General features: G+C 46.4%; 1 protein-coding gene across 3 annotated transcripts in view; it reads left to right on the top strand.

Annotated features, from left to right (window-relative positions):
• STK24 (serine/threonine kinase 24) overlaps positions 1-19,682 on the top strand; it is a 110,602-nt gene that overhangs the window by 76,638 nt on the left and 14,282 nt on the right. For all 3 annotated transcript variants that reach the window (XM_069467054.1, XM_069467053.1, XM_069467052.1), the window contains exons 3-5: positions 7,444-7,500; positions 13,258-13,366; positions 13,659-13,816. In XM_069467054.1, coding sequence (XP_069323155.1) covers positions 7,444-7,500; positions 13,258-13,366; positions 13,659-13,816 — 324 coding nt within the window. The remainder of the gene's footprint in view (positions 1-7,443; positions 7,501-13,257; positions 13,367-13,658; positions 13,817-19,682) is intronic.

Raw genomic sequence — 19,682 nt, 5'->3', positions numbered from 1 at the left:
CATTTAAAAATTTTCTTTCTATAATGATTTTGTCTTTTTGGTATATTCGCAAATGAGTATGTTATATATTTTTTCTTGATGACAGTATTGGGAAATTATTTTAAAAATTACTGGATTTGGCCGGGCGTGGTGGCTCACGCCTGTAATCCTAGCACTCTGGGAGGCCGAGGCGGGTGGATTGCTCAAGGTCAGGAGTTCGAGACCAGCCTGAGCAAGAGCGAGACCCCGTCTCTACTAAAAATAGAAAGAAATTATCTGGCCAACTAAAATATATATAGAAAAAATTAGCCGGGCATGGTGGTGCATGCCTGTAGTCCCAGCTACTCGGGAGGCTGAGGCAGTAGGATTGCTTGAACCCAGGAGTTTGAGGTTGCTGTGAGCTAGGCTGACGCCACGGCACTCACTCTAGCCTGGGCAACAGAGTAAGACTGTCTCAAAAAAAAAAAAAAAAAAAAAAAAATTACTGGATTTATTTTTCATCCTAATATTTCTGATTAATTATGCATGTAACTTTATTAATTTCCTTCTTTCCTTCTTTTTTAAAACTGTGGTCTCCCTCCCCTCTCCCTTTCCTAATCAACAGTGATTCCCTCCTTCCCCACGTTCATCCCTAAATATAGTGGATAATCCACCCGATGGGCACTTGGGTTATTTTGGGGTGAGCTGAGAGGGGAGTGCTCACGGTGGAATGCTCCCGCACTCTTCTGTACACCTCCAGCTTGCAGGAGTGTTCTGAGGACCGGCAACACGTGCTCGAGGTATCTAGCACACCACCTCATGTCGGGGCAGGACAACTGGCTGTTTAGTCCCTGTGCAGAGGGGAAGTTGAGGCTGACAGAGGCTGAGGCTGTGGCTAAGTTGGGGGTATCGTGGAGCTGGCGTGAGCAGAGGCAGGATTCAACCCAAGTCTTGGTGCTTCATGTTCATGCACATCAGCTGCACAAAAAGGTGCCAAAAAAAAAAAACCCCACACACAACACCATATTAAGGAAGTCTGTGACCCTAAATTGTTTCAATAAAACCTACTGCATTGTTTATATGTCTTGTTCGCAGCCTTTTGTTTACTGTTAATGGTTTGGAGGCCTCTGAATGCAGTGTATTAGATGCAATGCAGAGTGTCATTTTCAAATTTCTGCTTTAAAAATCATGTTCATTGTTAACTGTGTGGAATCCATCGTTTCTTATTTACCTTTTTAAAACCTTTCTGTAGTCGCCTGATGTCTTTCTAGCCCCTGTGAAGGTGGTTATGTGGGGAACCCTGGCTTTCAGTCAGGCACCCGTTCCGGACTCTAAGGAAGTGCTTCCGACACTTTGGGGCAAGTTTGCCTGAAAGTGGTATCATCAGTGACATTGTGTGTACATTAAATTAATTTCTGCAAGGAAAAACTACCAAAAGCAAAAGCTAATGACAAATGGGGAAAATGCTGTGTTTGCAGCTTATATTACAAAAGGCTAATTTCCCTAATATGTTAAAAGTTCCTACTTTTTAAAAAGGTTGGTAACCCAATAGAATAATGGACAAAGGATATAAACAGAGTTCACAGGTAAGAAAATTCACATAACTCTTCAGTGTATAAAGATGTTCCACCTTACAATAAGAGAAAGATAAAATAAAGATTCCCTGAGATATCCGTCCTCCCCCAAATAGATTGACGAGGAAGACTGCCTTAATTTGCTAGGGCTGCCATAACAAAGCACTGCAAACTGGGTGGCTTAAGCAGAAATTCATCGTCTTACAACTCTGGAGGCTGGGTCGGAGTCTGGGATTGAGGTGTCATCGGGGCTGGTTCCTCCCTGGCTCACAGATGCCCATCTTCCCCCTCTGTGTTCGTGTGGTCTTCTCTGTGCGTGTCTGTGAGCTAATCTCCTCCTCTTATAAGGACACCAGCCATACTGGATAAGGTCTACCCCAGTGACCTCATTCGAACTTAATCACTCCATTAACTCATTAACTGCCATGGGAATTGTATTTAACTCACACTAGTTTTGAGCCTGGGGCCTTGTGAAGCAAAACACGGCAGTTGGTTCCTGACAGTCTTATTTGTTGATGTTCTTATTTTTTCAATTAATATTGACATTTGATTCTTTTTTTTTCTACTTTTTTATTTCGAAATATTGTATGGGTACAAACGTTGAGGTTACATAGTCTTTGCACTGCCCAAGTCATAGCTACAAACGTCCAAGTCATAGCTACAAACTTGCCCATCCCCAGACCATTACGTGTGAATTGATAGTTTAGTTCTAAAAACCCGGATTGCATTGCATATAACTCACGCACAGAAAACAATACAAAATAACAAATTAGAAAGAATCGTTTCTTATTAGTAAAACAGTGTGGGCCCCGGGAAATATTTCTTTTTTCTAGTGTGGCAGTCAGTGTGTTAAAGACCCTTTCTCCAAATACACTTGTGTTCTGAGGTGTTGGAGGTTAGGATTTCAACATATGAATTGCAGGTAGTGGGGAGGGGAAGCACACTTCAGCCCCCCAAATGACAAAAGTTTGATTGTACAGGTTGGCATAGATTCAAATGGATTCCTTTGACCCAGCAGGACCTGGCAGAACTGACCCATGTGTGAGGTTTTCACGGACACCTGGCTCATGATAGCGTGTTTCCATGGAAAGAACCTGGTATCAGTAGGGCATGGGCTAATTATAGCTTAAAAAATGTGGCAGTCTTTTATGGACAGATATGGAATGCTTTCTAAGAAACTTTAGGTAAAAAACAAGGTGTTCAAAAATGTGTATGGAATTTTATAGGTTTTTACTTGTACAGGTGTAAAATATCTCTCTGAGGTTACATGAGACGTCACGATACCTTGCTGGGGCAGGGCGGGGGTTGCTGGCTGGGTACTGTGGGGCCAAGGCTCGGAGAGAGACATCTCACTATATATATTGTGGTACCTTTTACATTTTGACGTCTGAATTTGTTAAATAATTTTATTTCTCCTATGAGAAAATTATATGATGAGGTCATTCAACTTAACATTGAAGTCATTTTAAAAAATGGGATTATTCATATTAAAATTATCTTTGTTTTGGAAGCCTGCTGTTTTCTTTTGGGGGACTGCCTGCCTCACAAGTTGGGATTTGGAAGGTTTTACAAAGGCAGTGGTTCCCCATCTGGCAGTGGCAGTGCGTGGTCCTTCCCGGGGAACAGGCCTGGCCGGGCCTGCCTCTCAGGCACTCTTGCCTCGGGGCTTCTAGTGCAGAACGGGTGAATCATGGTTCCAGATTTCATTTTGCTCAGAAATTGTTTAGTCTTATTAATTGGGCTTTTCTGGTTTTACCAGTCATTTCAAGGCATTTAGGCATTTATGGGTGATGATGGTGATAAAGCTAATGGCACTTTGCATTTGTTAAGTACATTGAACTTTGCAAAGTGCTTTCACATTCATTATCTCCTCCTATTGTCCCTTGAACCGGGAGGTTTGAAGCACAGGTCTTATTACCATCTTGTCATGGATGAGGGATCCCGAGCTTAGAGGATGTAAGTGACTTGCCTCACGTCTCCTGGTGAATTAGGTGGTGTATGTGCACAAGTGGCGCTGCTGAGAACAGGGGCAGGATTATTGGGCAGTGCTTCTGGCCACTATCCACTTCATGCTCGCCAACGCTGATCGTGGGTGCAGTTCAGGGGTTCTCATTTGGGGCGGTTTTGTGTTTGGAGACATTTTTGGTTATTGTAACTGGGCGGTGTTACTGGCATTTTGTAGAGCTAGGGATGCTGGTGAACACCCTGCAGTGCACGGGCAGCCCCAGGTCAGTGCTGAGGTTGAGGAACCTGATGTGGCCGGAGGGGAGGCCTGGTGTACAGCTCCCAAAGCCTGTCTCTGGCCGTCCCAGGCTTATCTGCGTGCTCCCTTTTGAATGTTTCTTATTTTAGGGTTGGTGGTGATAGAAACCATTATTTGGGATCATGACTGATGGCAGATTTCAGAAACCTCTTTTGGTGTCTGTGTCGACTGTATATCTGTCCTGCCTTTGAGTGCAGTGCTACAGGTATGTGGGCACCAGAAGATTCTGAGATCCGTCTTTCACTCTGTCCCTGTTTTTCGTAGTGTCCACAGCATCTCTGTCCTGCGAATCGTGAGGCAGGCAAGGTTTATTCTTAGCGCTCTTCTCTTTCCAGTGGGAATTCTGGCCAGGAAGGGGAGGAGCAAAGCAGAGCCCATAGCTTTAGGGCTCCCTGGGACCTGGGGAAACAGCCCAGAGAAAGCCAGAGTCAGTGTGAGCAGAACCGGGAGGGTGCTCTGCGGGAGGTCTCAAAGGCCTCTGTCCTGAGACAGCGGACCCTCAGGAAGAGTGAGGCCGGGCACTTGGGCCTGGAGGGCACACAGTCTGCTCCGTTCCCTTTCCATGACTTCCCACTGCTTTTAAGGTACACCTGACTCTGGTTAACTGGGCCACTAGAGCAGCCTTCCTCTTGAGCTTTCCTTCGGGTCACTGTCCATCTCCCCCCGACCCCATTTCCATGTGAGAGAGGAAGAGGGAGAGAGGAGGAGAATGTGGTCCTTCAGTGGTTGGTGTCACTTGTCAGCTATCCTCGTCCTTTAGTGGTTGGTGCCTTTGGAGCAGAGGCAGAGAGCACTGGGGATGCCAGGTGGGGGTGTGTCCAGGGGGCGTCGTCCAGTCTCCTGGGCCGGCCTTCAGCAGGTGGAGTGATCGCACACCCAGGGAGGCTGAAAAGTAAGTTTGCTGAGAGGAGAGCTTTTCATGAGGTAACTTCCATTCCAGGAGTTGATGGTGTTAGTGGGGCCAGGGACAAAAGCACGTTAGTACATGCGTCACAGGGCCCAACCCAGGTATTTAAGCAGCAGTGACCTGCATAAGGACTCAAGCCGATTTCCCAAGTGCCCTGGAATCTGGTGGGCCTCAGCGTCTGGGTGGTGGTCCCACCCCAGCGTGTCTGCTGCCAGGAGTGAGCCCGAGAGAAGTAGGTGGGGCTGTCTTTTTTCTCCATCTTTCCCTCCAGGAAGTCATGAGAGGGTGGGGCCTTCGCCTGGGAGTGGGGAGCTTCTAGTTCTGCTGTTGCTCACATGCCCATGGGGAGGGTTCAGGATCTACAAAGAAAAATTGGTCAGTGTGCTCTGTTAGGACTCCTTGAAGGGAAACATAGTGCGGTTAAGAGTTATTTTGTCTCCTTGGCAGATAGTAAGTAACTAACTTTGGTAGGTGTATTTGGGAGGGGAGCAGCAGTGAATTGTCTGAGAAGGGGGCGCTTTGGAGTGGCAGATGGATGAGGGTGGGTCGCTTGTGTCCTGCTGCTTCAGGAAGCAGTGTGGTGACACCTAGTCCCCTAATTCAGCAAAAGATGGTTTCCCAGGTGTCATATTGCACAGCTGGCTGCAGAGGGGAGTAGAGGCAGGGGAGATGACCTCCCAGCCCAGAGCTCCTCTTGCTGTTGACAAACTTCGTGCACAAAAAATGGAGTGGGAGCTGAGTCAAACAGCAGCCGTAAAAAGGGGATTGGTGGTAGAAATTTGAAAGTCCCCAGTCCTCTTAGAGTAAGAAGTGATGTAGATTTCCCCTGTCATCCAGAAAGATACTGGTCTTTCCCAGGAGTAATTTACTTGTAGCACCAGACAAGATGTTTCTGGTGTGTCTAGAAGGAGCAACACAAACATTCTCCATGAGCAGGTCTTATGGTAATCTGCGATTGAAAGGAATGTTGAAGAATACTCTTTATGATAGGAAGTTTTCTTGAAATCAGAACCAGGGTATCAAGTGAGCCTTTTCAAGGCAGGTGCCCATGATTGCATGGTTATTGAGTGAGTAACATGTTTGTACTTGTAAGGTGGACTTCAAACACTTAATGCAAGGCTTCTGTGCCCTTCCCAATCTAGACTGAAATGGCCTTTCTTTTATTAGTAATCAAGGGCATTTAAAAGCTTGAGAATTCAACATACATTAAAACTTGGACTATCTTACAAATAACTCCAGGTAGAATTTAGTTTAAATCTTAAAAGGAATTTATTTTATAAATGCAGTGCATGTACCAGTGCCTCCCTAAAGTGAATATACACCCACCATAGGCTACCCTTCCTTGGTCACGGACTGTCACAGTAAACGTTTACTGAACCAGAGCCCTCCAGGCCCCGTCCGTGGGCGCTTTAGTCTGCTGTTAAGTAGGAAATACAGAGAAATGAATCAGAAATGAACATCAGAGCAATAGATGTGAAAATAAAGTTTGCCTAGGACTTGGGGAAGGAAGGCAGGTGAACAGTTTTCCTTTGTTGAGGAAACTGCAAAAGCAAAAAGGCCTGGGAAATTGGGACATGTTCCCAAAGAACACGCTCAGTTGGCATCAGTGTGGGAGCACTGCCCGGGGGCCGCAGGGAGGGATCTTCCTTGGTATGATTTAAGAGACAGGGCACAGTTCTGTCCTGAAGGGACCAGGGAGCCTCAGGAAGGTTTGTTTTTTTCTTCTTTTAAATGCATACAACAGCCGTCATCAAGTGTTGAGTCAGCAGTGCAGCGTGTGACATAAGAATGCCCCTAACACCATGGCAGGTCACGTATGTCACTAGCTGTCGTTTTTTAGCTGCTCACTGTGGGACAGGCACTTTGTGAAGCCCCCAATCAGAAGCTTAAAGAGAGGAAGTAACTTCCTGGTCATAGAGGAGGAGTCGGGTCCAGCCCTGCCTGGCTTGTCCCCAGGCTACCCCACTGCCTGCCTCCCTCCAGGAAGGGGGTGGGCATGTTTGCTGGCTTGTGTTCCTAGACAGTAGCACTTTGGGGTTTGTGTTTTAAAAAGAACTCTGGAAGCCAGAGGCCTGAGTAGCCCCAAGAGACCACAGAAGAAGACAGTTGCGGAGCCGGGCGCCCTGGCAAGCCAGGGCTAAGGGGACGCGCTCTGTGTTAGGCCCTGGCTGCTTTCTGGAGAGCTCCCTGAAGGGGGAGAGTATGGCAGCTTGTGGAGGTGTCGGAAATTGGCTCCTGTTCTACAAAACAAGGGAGTGAGTTGGAGGCCACATTGGGTGGCCCTCCTCGGGAGCATGGCCTTCCCTTTGCTCACAGTGACCTGAGGAGGAGGAAGGGAGGCTCCTGCCCCTGTCCCTGTGGGTGCCACTGCTGGCCTTGACTGGCTTCTCAAGGCTTTGGTTCTCCGCCCCTGCTGGGCCTGAGGATCACTCAGTGAGGTGGCTTAAAGATGGAAACGCCCTTGGTGCCTGTTGTGGGATTTGGGGTCAGCAGGTCTGGACCTTGCACCCTAGAAGAGCCTGAGCTGGGCCTGCAGGCCACACCCTGCACTACCTCCCAGGTAGCAGTGGAGGTTTCCTGCACTTGGGCTTGCAGCGAAGTCCTCACCTTGACACACTCTCCTTGTTGATAAATGTGCATAAAACTTCCTAGTTCCAAAATAATAGTGAAAAATACCCTTTGATTATGTAATTTCTTTTCTGGTTCTGTTTGTTTTAAAATCTCCTTTTTTTGTTTTATAGGATACAAAATTATGGATAATAATGGAGTATCTTGGTGGAGGCTCTGCACTTGATCTAGTAAGTATTATGTTGGATGCAGAATATGCATCAAAGCCTTTCCGCAGTAACCTTTGATTTTAAGGAAGATTCTGTATGTATCCATTTCTGTTTCCTTCTTTCAAGTTGTATGAAAAAGAAACTAAACCATTCCTTACATATTTTTGCTTCTTATGTATTACTAAAAATTATTGGTCTACTTTTAAAATCAGTTTTTTTGTTTCATGGGAAACCAATGAATTAATTCCCAGAAGTAACGAGGATTTTGCCCAGGATTATCCCACCTGAGAACAGTGGTAGCTTATTTTCCAAAACTTTGGTTTTATTAACTTTTGTGTTTTATATGGTAACCAAGCTTCCAAAACAAGCACATAATATTTTCATTTTGGAAGTAGGAGGCAGGGCGTGATTTGAGGTCTGATGCCACGTGTCAGATGGTGGTCAGGCCGCGCTTCTGCTCCCTGCCTGCCCTGGTCCTGGGGCGTGGAGGTGGGCCTGGCCGCACGGTGTTGTCTCCTCTGGAGCCCCCTCAAGTGTCATGAGTGGCCGCCAGTCCACACATGAGGTAATGGAAGCCAGATGGAGGGCGGCTGTACAGCACCCGCCTGTGACTTGCTTGTCGTGTGAATCGTGGCGTCCTGTCGGGCTCTGATGGAATGCTCACCAGTGACTAGCATGTACCACAGCACGGCTTAAGTCGGCCTTGAAACGCCGTATAGGCAAAAACACAGTATTTTTTACAGACGTCACACAGCTGTTTAGCACTTGCTGTCTCACAGCCACTGCGGTTTTCAGTAAGTCGGTGCAGTCGGCCCTGCTCCCCCACCCCTCCCCTGACACCTGGACCTCAGCGGGCAGGGCTTCCCAGGTCAGGCCGAGTCTGTCATTTCGGGTCTTGCCTAATAGGACGTCGCCGGTATGACGGGTCTGTGGTTTTCACTGCTGTCATAGCAAGAGCTGAGGGAAGCTGAGTTTTTTAGTAGTTACAGTCTACACAGATTTTAGTCACGAAGGAAAGAAATCCCCTTTAAGAGGATTTTTTTTTCTTACGGTGATAACAATTGGTAGTTTTGGGGAAGGTAAACTTCTAAAACTGTATCTCTTGAAGGCAAATGAACCCAATTTTGGAAATTACATACTGTTATAAACAACTGATCAAAATGGTGTTAAAAAGGAAGATTTCAAGAAAAAAGTTAATATGGTATAAACAGTTATGTTAGAATGGGAAAAACAAAATAGCTGGATTAATTTTATGACTTGCTTTGGTTCCTTTCCATAACTACGTTACATAAAAAGCTTTTCATTTTTTCACTCTTTTGGGAAATACTACAGAAATGTAGAAAATTACCTCATTTTGTGTAATTAGATTTACTATTATCTTAAATGGATTTCATTTGTGCCATATATAAAGTTGTTTACAAGGACGCTTTCTGACTTTAGTCCTTCAGAACAGCAATTCCAGTCTCTAAATGCTTTGGTGTGTTTATTCTTAATGCTACAGTAATTTATTTGGTGGCAACTTTCTTGGATTTCTTTGAATTACAGTCTGTGAAAGTTTAGACATTGTGGTTGGAAGGAAGCATAGAACTCTCCACTTAAAAAAAAAATCCCATATTGTGTGAGAATCTCAGCAAACCACCATCTACTTTCTACACGAATGGCACTGGTGACAAGAGACAGGTATTCCCTTTTGACTGTCTCTTGTCATCTCATTTTTGTCGACAAGGGAATGGAGACCCTCGCAGGTTAGGGTACCAGCTGGCACACACAGCTGGACTCTGGCCCTTGCCTTGCCGCTGCAGCGCCTGTGGCCTTCCTCGGCCCCACCAGTCCCCCCAACCCCTGACTTCATTGTCTCTCTTTCCTCTGTCCTTTTTCTGTTGGCCTGCCCTGAGCCCCTCAAACAAGAGGCCACACTTTAATCATGGGAAGGGGCATGTTTTGGGGTAGGCAGGGAATTGTCCAGTGTCATCGTCATTTCTTCTCTCCTATATCCACACCACTGGGCCCCATTGTGGTACTGGCAACAAGGTCAGAGCTGAAGAGAACTAAAAGTGGGATTTCCCCTTCCCATTTTACAGATTCAGGGGTGCCACCTGGAGAAGGGAAGTGACTTTACCCCAGGTTGAAGATCGGTTGGCCTCAAAACCAGGTTGTGAACAACGTGGCATATAAATAAATCTTGGGGCCGAGTGTGGTGTCTCATGCCTGTAATCCCAGCACTTTGGGAGGCTGAGGAGGGAGGATTGTTTGAAGCTAGGAGTTTGAGAGCAGTCTGGGCAACATAGCAAGACCCTGTCTTGACAAAAATAGAAAAACCAGCTGGGCGTGGTGGTTTGTGCCTGTATTCCCAGCTACTTGGGAGGCTCAGGCAGGAGGATCGCTTGAGCCCAGGTATTTGAGGTTGCAGTGAGCTGTGATGACACCGCTGCACTCTAGCCTGGGGAATAGGATTAGACCCTGTCTCAAAAAAGAAACCAGAAGTTCTTGGACTTTGAATATCAGACAAAGGGAAAGACATGGCTGAATGGCTTTATTACTTCACGTTTGGGATTAACCCAGATCAACTTTTGTGAGTTGCTAAGACATTGTCCTGTGGATGGACTGCCCAGTTATGGTGTCAGGGCATGTGCGTCTCCTCAGCTGGCAGAGGGAGTGTCCCTTAGAAGCCCACTCTTCTTTGTTGCTGGTGCTGCATCCTTTCTGGCTTAAAAAATTCAAATTTGGGCTCTGGTGTGAAGAATAAGGAGATACTAAGAGCCATGACTATAAGGTAGGCATACATTTTATTTTGAATGCACTTTATTTGAATGTGCACAGTCTGTTTTAATTTTAAAAAGGAAATAATAAAATTAAATGTCTGTAGGATTCCCAAGGCCACTCTGAGGAAACACTGGGGTCTTTGGAATATGGTTTGGAAACTGTTTATGTTAATACGCTGTCAAATTTCAGCTGCCTTTAAGGTGCCATGACTTAGAAGAGTTCAAGACATTCTAACTTACAATGTGGTAGATTTTTATATCCTGGTGAGTGAAAGCATTTTTTATTCAGAAAATATTTGTTGTGTTTCTACTGTGTGTCAGGTGCTGCTCTAGTCGTGGGGTGTTGCCGTGACCAGAGCAGAACGCCCCACTCTCGGGGCTGCGTTCTGGGGAGGGCCAGTCAGTTTCATCATTTGTTAGAAGGTCCCTTTCTGCAAGGAAAGCAAAGCAGCGGGGGCGGGAATAGAGTGGAGGAGGATTAGCCACCAAGGGTCTGAGGCTGAAAGGTTTTAGGTGATTAAAAGATCAGTCAGTGTTGCCAGAGAATCTAAGGGACAACCTTGGAATCTAATTACGAAGGAACTATGCTGCATAATTGGTCACTTAATCAGAGATGTTTGACAACCTTAAAAATGAATGCACACGTGATTTCTTAAAAATGAGATGGCGTATTCATTAATGTCAGGCAAGCTGCTGTCATGGCGGCTCCAAACAGTGTCTCACATGAGATAGAAATCGACTTCCCTCCCCCACGTTGGGGCGTCAGGGACTGGCGCTGGCGGGGCCTCTCCCGTCTTTAGCCAGTGACTTCCCTCAGTGGGTCTTTGCCCGTTGTCCTCTCCAGCTGCCAGTGCTTCCAGGTCCACCCAGGAAGGGCATGTGGCACTCTCGCTCATCTTCCATCGGAGAGGACTGAGTCACGCACGTGGCCATAGCCTGCTGCTGCAGAGCCCAGGCCGTGTGGTCTCCGGGTAGCTGGCCATGTGTCTGGGTGCCTGGCTGGTCCTCCATGTTTTCAAAAAAGAAGGGAAGGACAGGCAGGACAGGCGGGGCGAGGGGAAGTAGAAGTCACCAGAGATGGGGTGAAGTCTGGATGTTTCCCCTGGCATTCTGTGTTACAAACCCCTGTTTGAAGAGTCCACAATCCCCTTAATGATAGAGGCCACCGCGGTTATAGCGAGTAGACACGGTAGTGACAGGGAATGCTAATATTAAATAGCATGTGACTATGAGAACTTAGCTCAGGCTGGTCTGACCCACTGAGGAACTCGGCGGGGGCCAGGGGAGCAGGTAGAAAACAACTGCGTGCCTTTTATAGTGAATTTTGATGCCAGGATCTACTCCCAAGTAAATAGTCTCTTTTCTCCCCGCCCCGCTAGCCCCTGTGGGCATATAGATCAATGATGGATGGTGTTCAGGCCAGATTTCAAAGGGCATAACCATACAGATTAATCATAGAGCCAGCTCTTAATTATCCAGGGGAAGATTTTCAATTAGTTTTCCTCAGCTCTTATTCTTACGTCCCCTCGGTAATGACATGGAGCAGTGTGTTTCCAGAGACTTGGTGGTGGCAGGGAGGGGTGGTTACTGATTATCTGCCCAGCGGGGACTCCCTAGGGAGGAGGTGGACCCATCCTCTGCACCATGGTTGGCTGCGAACAAGAGCAGGTGATAAGAAAAGTGTTCTCATTTTGAAAATTAAAATTTCTACATTCTATGGACACTGAAAAGTGATATGGAGACAGTAGACTTAATGTAAGGAAGGGTTTTCCAAATTGTGTTCTTTGGAATAGCAGTTTCTATATATGTTTCTTGAAAATAAGACTCTTGGTCAAATAACTTTGGGAAAAACTAGGTTCTGGGGGAACAAAGTGTGCCTCATACTGTCTTCGTCTGAGGTAATTTTTGGATAGTATCTTAATTAGAGTTTGGGAGCATTCCCGGCAGGCTAGCAGACCCAGGCGGTTTGACTCTCTGAGCATGTGACAGGAGGTCAAACAAGAGCCACCGGCATATTCTCCTGCACCGGGGTCCTGAGTGGGAGAAACCCAGGGGGTGGCTTGATCCCGGCTGTGTCCTGCTGCCAGACAAACCTGAGTCCCCTTAAAACTTAGTGACAGTCACCAAGTCTTCCCGTTGCCTAAAATGTGTGAATTGGGGTTAGGATGGCGTTCACTGTCAAGCCTGGAAACAAGGGGAGACCATCATTGAGAAGAAAAAGGGATCTCCTTCACTGGACACCTGCCCCTCTGTCAGTTCTGTTTGGGGTCCTTCGGGGGCCGTCAGGCGTCTTGGCGACATAACCTGTGAGCCTTAGTTGCGAAGGACTCCCCGGCCCTGCAGGCGACGGGGCTTCCTGTGCGGTCTGAACTGCATACCCCCACTTCTTCCTTCCAACTTTATACAATCAATAGTAACAATTCTTTTGAATTTCTCAGAATAGAAAGTTTTTGGGGGCAGTTATTACCTCATCAGGGACAATAGAAATAATAGTTATATATAACAAATCTCAAATTATTAGAAATTGTTTAAGCTGCATTCTCCCAATTTGGGAGCTTTAAAATACAGATTAACAAAATTCTGGTGCAGGGGTGGCCTCAGAGAGTGGTTGGCTCCCAGGCCTCCTTTCAACGATTCGTGTTTTTGGTTACCAGAGATGAGCCTTCCGGTAAGAAAACCCAGTATGTTAAGGCAGATCCCAGCTGCCCCATGTCCTAGAGTGTGCTCTGAGTTTCTGGGCTGCTTGTTCCTGGACTGAAATCCCCCCAGGGACCGCTTTCGTCACGGGCCAGCTTGGAGGCCATAGGCGTGGCCCACTAGGGGCTTTCTCACTGGCTCCACTCTGGTTCTTTGCTTTTTAAAGGGTCTTTTAATAGATTCTGATTGAGCAAAGTGTGTGTTTTGATTGGAGAAGTTTTTAGATTTTAATTATTCTTGTCCATTTAACATGGACATTGTCTCTTTTATCTCAGGCTACATATGACATTTAACTTTAATAATTTATTTTTCTTGTTAGTTAGAACCTGGCCCTTTAGATGAAACTCAGATCGCTACTATATTAAGAGAAATACTGAAAGGACTTGATTATCTCCATTCAGAGAAGAAAATCCATAGAGATATTAAAGGTAAGAGCATGTCTTGTTTTCATTTCTTTAAAATACCTAAGGTGGTAGAGTTAAATTGTACTTCTTAAGGGAATTTGTCCTGCACCTTCAACTTGCCTGGGTTGGGCTGGCTTTGAGGGGGTCTGACAAAAAGCGTACCCCTCGTAGCCCTTGGTGCCTGTTCTCGTTGGACACATGATCTAGCTGGGGAGACACACACGCACACGCACACGCACACATGTCCCTGAATGATGGTGGACAGAGCCGTATACAGTAGGTGACGTCTGGAGGCACCCGTGGCTTTCTTTTGCAGCCGCCAACGTCCTGCTGTCTGAGCACGGCGAGGTGAAGCTGGCTGACTTCGGTGTGGCGGGCCAGCTGACGGACACCCAGATCAAAAGGAACACCTTTGTGGGCACCCCTTTCTGGATGGCACCCGAGGTCATCAAACAGTCAGCCTACGACTCAAAGGTGAGGGCCAGCGCTTTGCCTTTCCTGGGTCTAGAGGGTTCTCCCCTTTTTCTGTAACCTTTGTAGCCTTCTCTGGTTGGAATGAAGTTGGCACCTTGAGGTAGGTCATAAAGTTAATCCTCCAACTTTGATTAAAAACAGTTTCCTTGTCTCCTTCTGCATCATTTAATACCCTTTATTTCTCCATCCCACCATCTTTGAGTTTTTTAGCTTAGACAATGTATGTTTGGTGATGGTGGCACACAGGGAGGAGATGTGAAAAGGCGGCTGGGAGGAATGGAAGCTGGTGGGTGGGTGTGTTTCTGCAGGCATGGGTTGGGACACTGGGCAAGGGCGGAGGTTAAGCCCAAGTGCACAGGACTCCACGATACTTACGGGGCATGGAGAGAGGAAGATCCCACGAGAGAAATGGTGACAGAGTCCACAGAAATGTAAGAGCAGAGTTAGGAAGGAATAGTGCTTTTAGTGATTGCTATATATTCTTCCTGTCATATTATTTTTGGTTCTCAGTTAGGGTATGGTCATTCCCAGAGGCTCCTTGTCAATACGAGAGTAAATAGTAATCCTTTGTTCCAACTGTTTTTACTTATCATATGTTATATTCTCCTGGTTTTTCCTGCATTCGTGTTTTCCCTGTCACTCTCCAACTTGATGAAACCTTTTAGTACAGATTAAAAATCCTAGGGACTCTGCCTCTTGCATCTCTGATTTAACTCCATTTCCCACAGTCTGCTCTTCTCAGTAGCCTGTACACAGTGAAAATGCCTTGTGGTCTGCAGAGAATTGGCTTTTCTGAGCCAAAAATTTCTAAACAAATATTTAACTCAGATACATTTACAGACCAAACATCATTTCTTCTTTTTACATGGAAATCATCTCAATATTTAGTGGATGTCCCACCGTGTTAAACACGGTACACAAAGCATAGAGTTAACTTTCCCTTGGGACACAAGGTCACTGTTGTAAGCCATTGACTAGTACAGAGGTATTGACATTGTGGCTGAAGTTGCAGGCAGACCTTTTCTGGACCTGGCTGTGTCACTGTTGAATTGTAGTGGTGGCTGTGATTTCAGGGCTGGAAGCACACTGATGGCCTTGATAGCCAGCCACTGGCTAGTAAGTGACTAGTAGGTTTTCATCCCCCATCTCCAAGTTAGCAGAGCTGGCTAGTGTTGAGCATGTTTGCCGCTTGGGAGTGTCTTTGCCCTGTGTGTGATGCATCACCTCCATGACTGCTTCTAATCTCTGCCGCCACTTTGGCTGTTGGCCTTTTTCTTGGGGTTGTGTCATTTTAGGACCTGATAGGAACTTAAGTATTAGTTCATTCTCCTTATTTTAAGCTCTGAGGCCCATTTATCAAAGTTTATCTGTCTAGTTTTGGTAGGGCTGAGACTAGAATCCAAATTTCTTAACTAATCAGTTTATGCCACCCTGATTATTCTCTTCTTATTTATTGTAGTAAATTAGCTGATCAGCCATGTGACTCAGGTCTTACATTTTTAGTTCTGCCTGTTACCACTCACACTAGAATTTTTCTTCGAGTTGACCTGACCTCCCTCCCCATCTTTCTTCCAAGTGCAAGGCCTCTCTGGGTGTTTGCTGAAGGTGGCGTGTGGACATCATGGAAAGCTTTGCCAGTCGTCTTGGGGCTCTTGTCAAGATCAGAAGGCTCTGATCTGATCAGTAGATATGGCAGCATTCTTACTGGGTGGATTAAACGATGCTGTCTCCCACTGACGGAGTGCATGCTTGTTTGGGGAGGAGATAGTATGAGAAAATGTGTCACATGTTTTGTTGGTCTTCTATCACTCTACCCTTTGCTCTGATTTATGTTAAAGTTCTTTCATTTGCTTGGATCATTCCAAACAACTCTTAACTGGGAGCCATGTGTGAATGTATTATGTTTATGTGAAATTGACTTTCCAGCTGTGCTGATAGGAGGGGTGGCATGTGCAGGTCAGGGTCGTGTCTGTATCTCAGCGTTGAGGTCATCAGAGTAGGGTTTCAGGGGCTGGGGCCTCAGAGATAAGATTCCCTCCTTTCCCCCACCGGGTGTGGCTCTGGGCTAGCAGGGCCCGGCAGAGGGTGCTTTGCTGAGGTGCTTTGTGGATACCCTTCTAGGGACTGGCTTGCCGGAGGGGGCAGCTAATGCTCTTTGAGGTGCCCTGGAGTGACGGTGGCTGCTCTGGTTTCCTGATGCACCAACTCACTCAGCTTCTGTCCAGTTCTCCCTTCCATTCTTTCTTGCATGTGCTTGGAAGCATTTTCCCCACTAGTCTCTGCCTTACAGGTAAGGAAAGACCTTACACTGAGGGGTGATGGGGCTCTGCATGGTAGTTATGAGAGTGTGTGCCCAGCAGTTACATCTTGGGTACGTGCGCTGATTCTTGAAGGGCAGGTTGGGAGAAGTAATGGGATGCACCCACCTCACTAGCATCTTGGACCCACTGAAGTAAAGGGAACACACACTTTCATTTTTCTGTGATTGTTTAGAACCTTCTTTAAGATAATAACCTCTTGATCCAGTGTCCGTGACTCTTGTGATTTGTTTGGGCTGCTCAGGGGTTCCCAAATGTGTCTGCATCCACAGGACAATCTGAGCACGGCATTAAGTCTGGATTGTTGATACGTTGTAGGAAACCTTCATTGTTAGTATTTTTAAGGTGATTTAGGCAAGCTTGGTTTGTTTTAAGAAGCCCTCAAACTTTAAAGGTGGTTCCAAGGGAGATAACTCTGCTGCCTGCAGAGAAGCCTTTGGTTTCAACACTAGAGCAGGGTCTTGGGCTGAAAAACTTTAATTTTTTTTCTGTCTAAGGTTATCACGATGGTATGTTAGCAAATGGGTTGAACGTGGGTAAAGGCATTGCCCCTTCCTTTGTTCTCATTCAGTCCGTCAACTGCTGGGCTGAACAATTGACATCCTCACCAAGCAGTCACAGTGCTGGGCGTCCAGTGCTCCCACAGGTGAGCGGGGAGTCCCAGGAAGTCCCCATGAGGGAACATCAGAGGTAGCTGGGGATGGCATCACAGACGGGACTTTTCAGTTCCTTGAAGACGAGAGCATGTTGTTCCGATTGAGTCCAGTGTGTCTGAAGGATGGGGTGCCGGGAAAGGAGAGACGTTGGTGTTTCGAGTGTAGATGTGGTGGAGGATATGGTAGGCAATGAGGCCAGGGATGCTGTCCTGCCCGGCAACTGAAGTGACATCCTGAGGACACTGTGAGCTCAGCATCAGTATTCTTTTCCCCTTTTTTGGCCTCAAAGGCAGTACATGCATGTTCTTTAGTGATAATATGGAAAATGCCGAAAAATAGAAAAAAACCTGTAGACCTGCCACCCAAGCCTGAGCCAAGTCATTCTGGTATCCAGTCATCTTTGAAATAACTGTTTGCAATCTAACCATGGTGAAAAGTGGAAATCAATGATGCATTGATGGAAAAAAAAATATCACATTGCAAAGAGGAGTGAAAATATGGCAGGGCAGCTGGTAGCTTGCTTGCTGGGGTCCACAAAGTTAGCCTGTCTGCTGAAGTGTGTGACTCCTCCCTGTCTCTGAGCCCACCCTACACCCCTGCTCCCTGCCTGCGGAATCAGGAATCACCTCCAGTCCTGGCTGGGAGGAATGAGCCCTGGAGACAGGGTAAGGGTGTGAGCCAGGAGACAGGGGGCTTTATTTTAGCATGTAGTCACTTTGGGGCCGTTTTGGTGAACCGCATGTTGCTGTTAGTGCTCACAAACATCTTTTATACTTCTAGATGCCACTTACAAAAGTGTTTCTAAATGTTGCATCTAATGAAGTAAATAGCTTGTATTAAATTCATTTTTGTTTTGATTAGTTGTAACTGTGATTTAGGGTTATCCACAGTTTTCTTCTGCCTCTTGATTATAGAGTTGATTGTGGTTTCTTCTAGACTTATTTTTTATATATAATTTTTTTATATCACTTAAATTATATTGTATCTTCAGATTTGTAGCCGGCTGACTTTATTTAACAAGACATTGTGAAGATCTGGGGTGTTGCGTGTCATTCCCCTCTCCTTCCCATTGCTGAGGGGAGTCCTCAGCCGTCAGCAACACATGGTCCCGTGGGGTCACGCTGGAGCTGCCTGGGAGTGTCCATGTAGGAAAAAATCTGTTCACAATTAATATCTGCAGTTGTAACTTTTGACTGGAGGTTATATTAAAAACCACTGTTAGTCTTCCCTGTCAGCAGTGTCTTAATGTCTAATTTTATATCCCAAATGGCAGGTAATGAGCCTCTTATAGCTCAGTTCTAGTTGCTTTGGTATATGACCGGCCTTCCCCACATAACTTTTGTTTTAGAACTCAGACACAAGGTTTTAATCTGATGCCATGTTTCCCAGAGGCAGCAGTAGACAAACTCAATTATATCTCTAAGAGTCTCTATCAGCGCATTGTTGTTGAGTCCATGATGCTTCATTGAGTTAATGTGCCGCAGCAACTTAATTGTTCTGCTGAGCTTGCACGTAAGGAATGCTGCTGTTGAATATTTTGGGTAGCACATACCATTTTCCAGATATAACATTTATTTAGGGTAGATTCCTAGAAGTGGAATTGGTTTTAACAAGCTTGGATATTTTTGTGGCTTTTGATTTGTATGTTAGAATGTTTGCCATTCATTCAAGTGCCAGTCTGGGTTTTCCAGATTAGTCAGCAGGGTGTTAGATGTCTTGGGGAAGCCAGCAGGCAGAAAGACCGTGTGAGAGCCCCCACGGAAGTCCTAGGGAGAAGGGAGTGCTCTCAACTAGGCCAGGGGCAGGAGGGAACAAGGGCACTGAGTGCTCAGGAGCCACACGCCTGGCACCTGGCTGGATGGATTGAGGAGGGCCCACAGAGGGGTCCCGAGGAACTGAGTGTCCCTCAGGCCCCTGGCTTGGCTGCCTGGGCAGATGGCCCATGGTTTGTCTTGTTGGTGCTATTCTGGCCGCTCTCCTGGGAGGAGCTGGGATGGTGATGCTTGGGTTGGGTTCGAGTGGGGCTGAGAAGGGGTTTTCTCCATTGACTTCGTTGGGTGCATGTTGGCATGTGGAAGCAGGTGCCCACTCCTTGGTGCTCGCTGCCTGTCTGCTTACTGTCCTCGGGGCTCAGAGTGAGATCAGTGCAAGCTTGTCACCTGACAGACCGTCGTCGGCAGAGACTCTCCTCTGCCCAGGCCTCCTTGTTGCCGGGTGTGTTGAACTGGTTTCAAGGTGCTTGGAGGTGTGGAGGTGAGTCTGTCAGAGACAATTTGGAAAATACCATTAGGCAGAAGAAATAAGGGCGACCATAGTTAACTAATTTATTGTGTATTTCAAAATAGCTAAAAGAGAAGATTTGGAATGTTCCCAACACAAAGAAATGATCAGTGTTTGAGGTGAGGGATATCCTGATTACCCAGATTTGATCATTGTACATATGTATATCACATGCATATTGTAAATGTGTACAACTGTCATGTATCCATAAAAATGAAAAGGCCTGGGATCTGTGCGGCTGGGAGGCAGCAGGCTTTGCAAACAGCAGCAGTTGTACCGAAACCCTGGTTTAGGCAGACGTGTGGCACTTGAGCGCACTAGTGGCAGTTAGTGGCTGTGTGAAGCCCCGTTGCCCTGTGGGAGTTGCATCTGCCTCCTCTGTGCTTGTCTCTTTCTCCCTCCTCCTGCCACTGCCGGTTCTGGGTGCTCCCCTGCACCTGTCTTCCTCCCCCTGGGGGCGAGGGATTCTGGAATAAATCACATTTCTGCTGATTCTCAAGATAATGCACATGCAAAATAAGCAGCGTGTCCAAGTGGTAGAGAGAAGGCAAATAGGAATATTACTTTTAATACCAGGTTTTCCAGGAAGACTGATCCTTTTAGTATAAGAAT

The sequence above is a fragment of the Eulemur rufifrons genome, chromosome 4 (assembly GCF_041146395.1).
Source record: "Eulemur rufifrons isolate Redbay chromosome 4, OSU_ERuf_1, whole genome shotgun sequence".
Lineage (NCBI taxonomy): Eukaryota > Metazoa > Chordata > Mammalia > Primates > Lemuridae > Eulemur > Eulemur rufifrons.
Note: the sequence above shows the minus strand (reverse complement) of the source record. Positions and strands in the feature narration are given on the sequence as shown.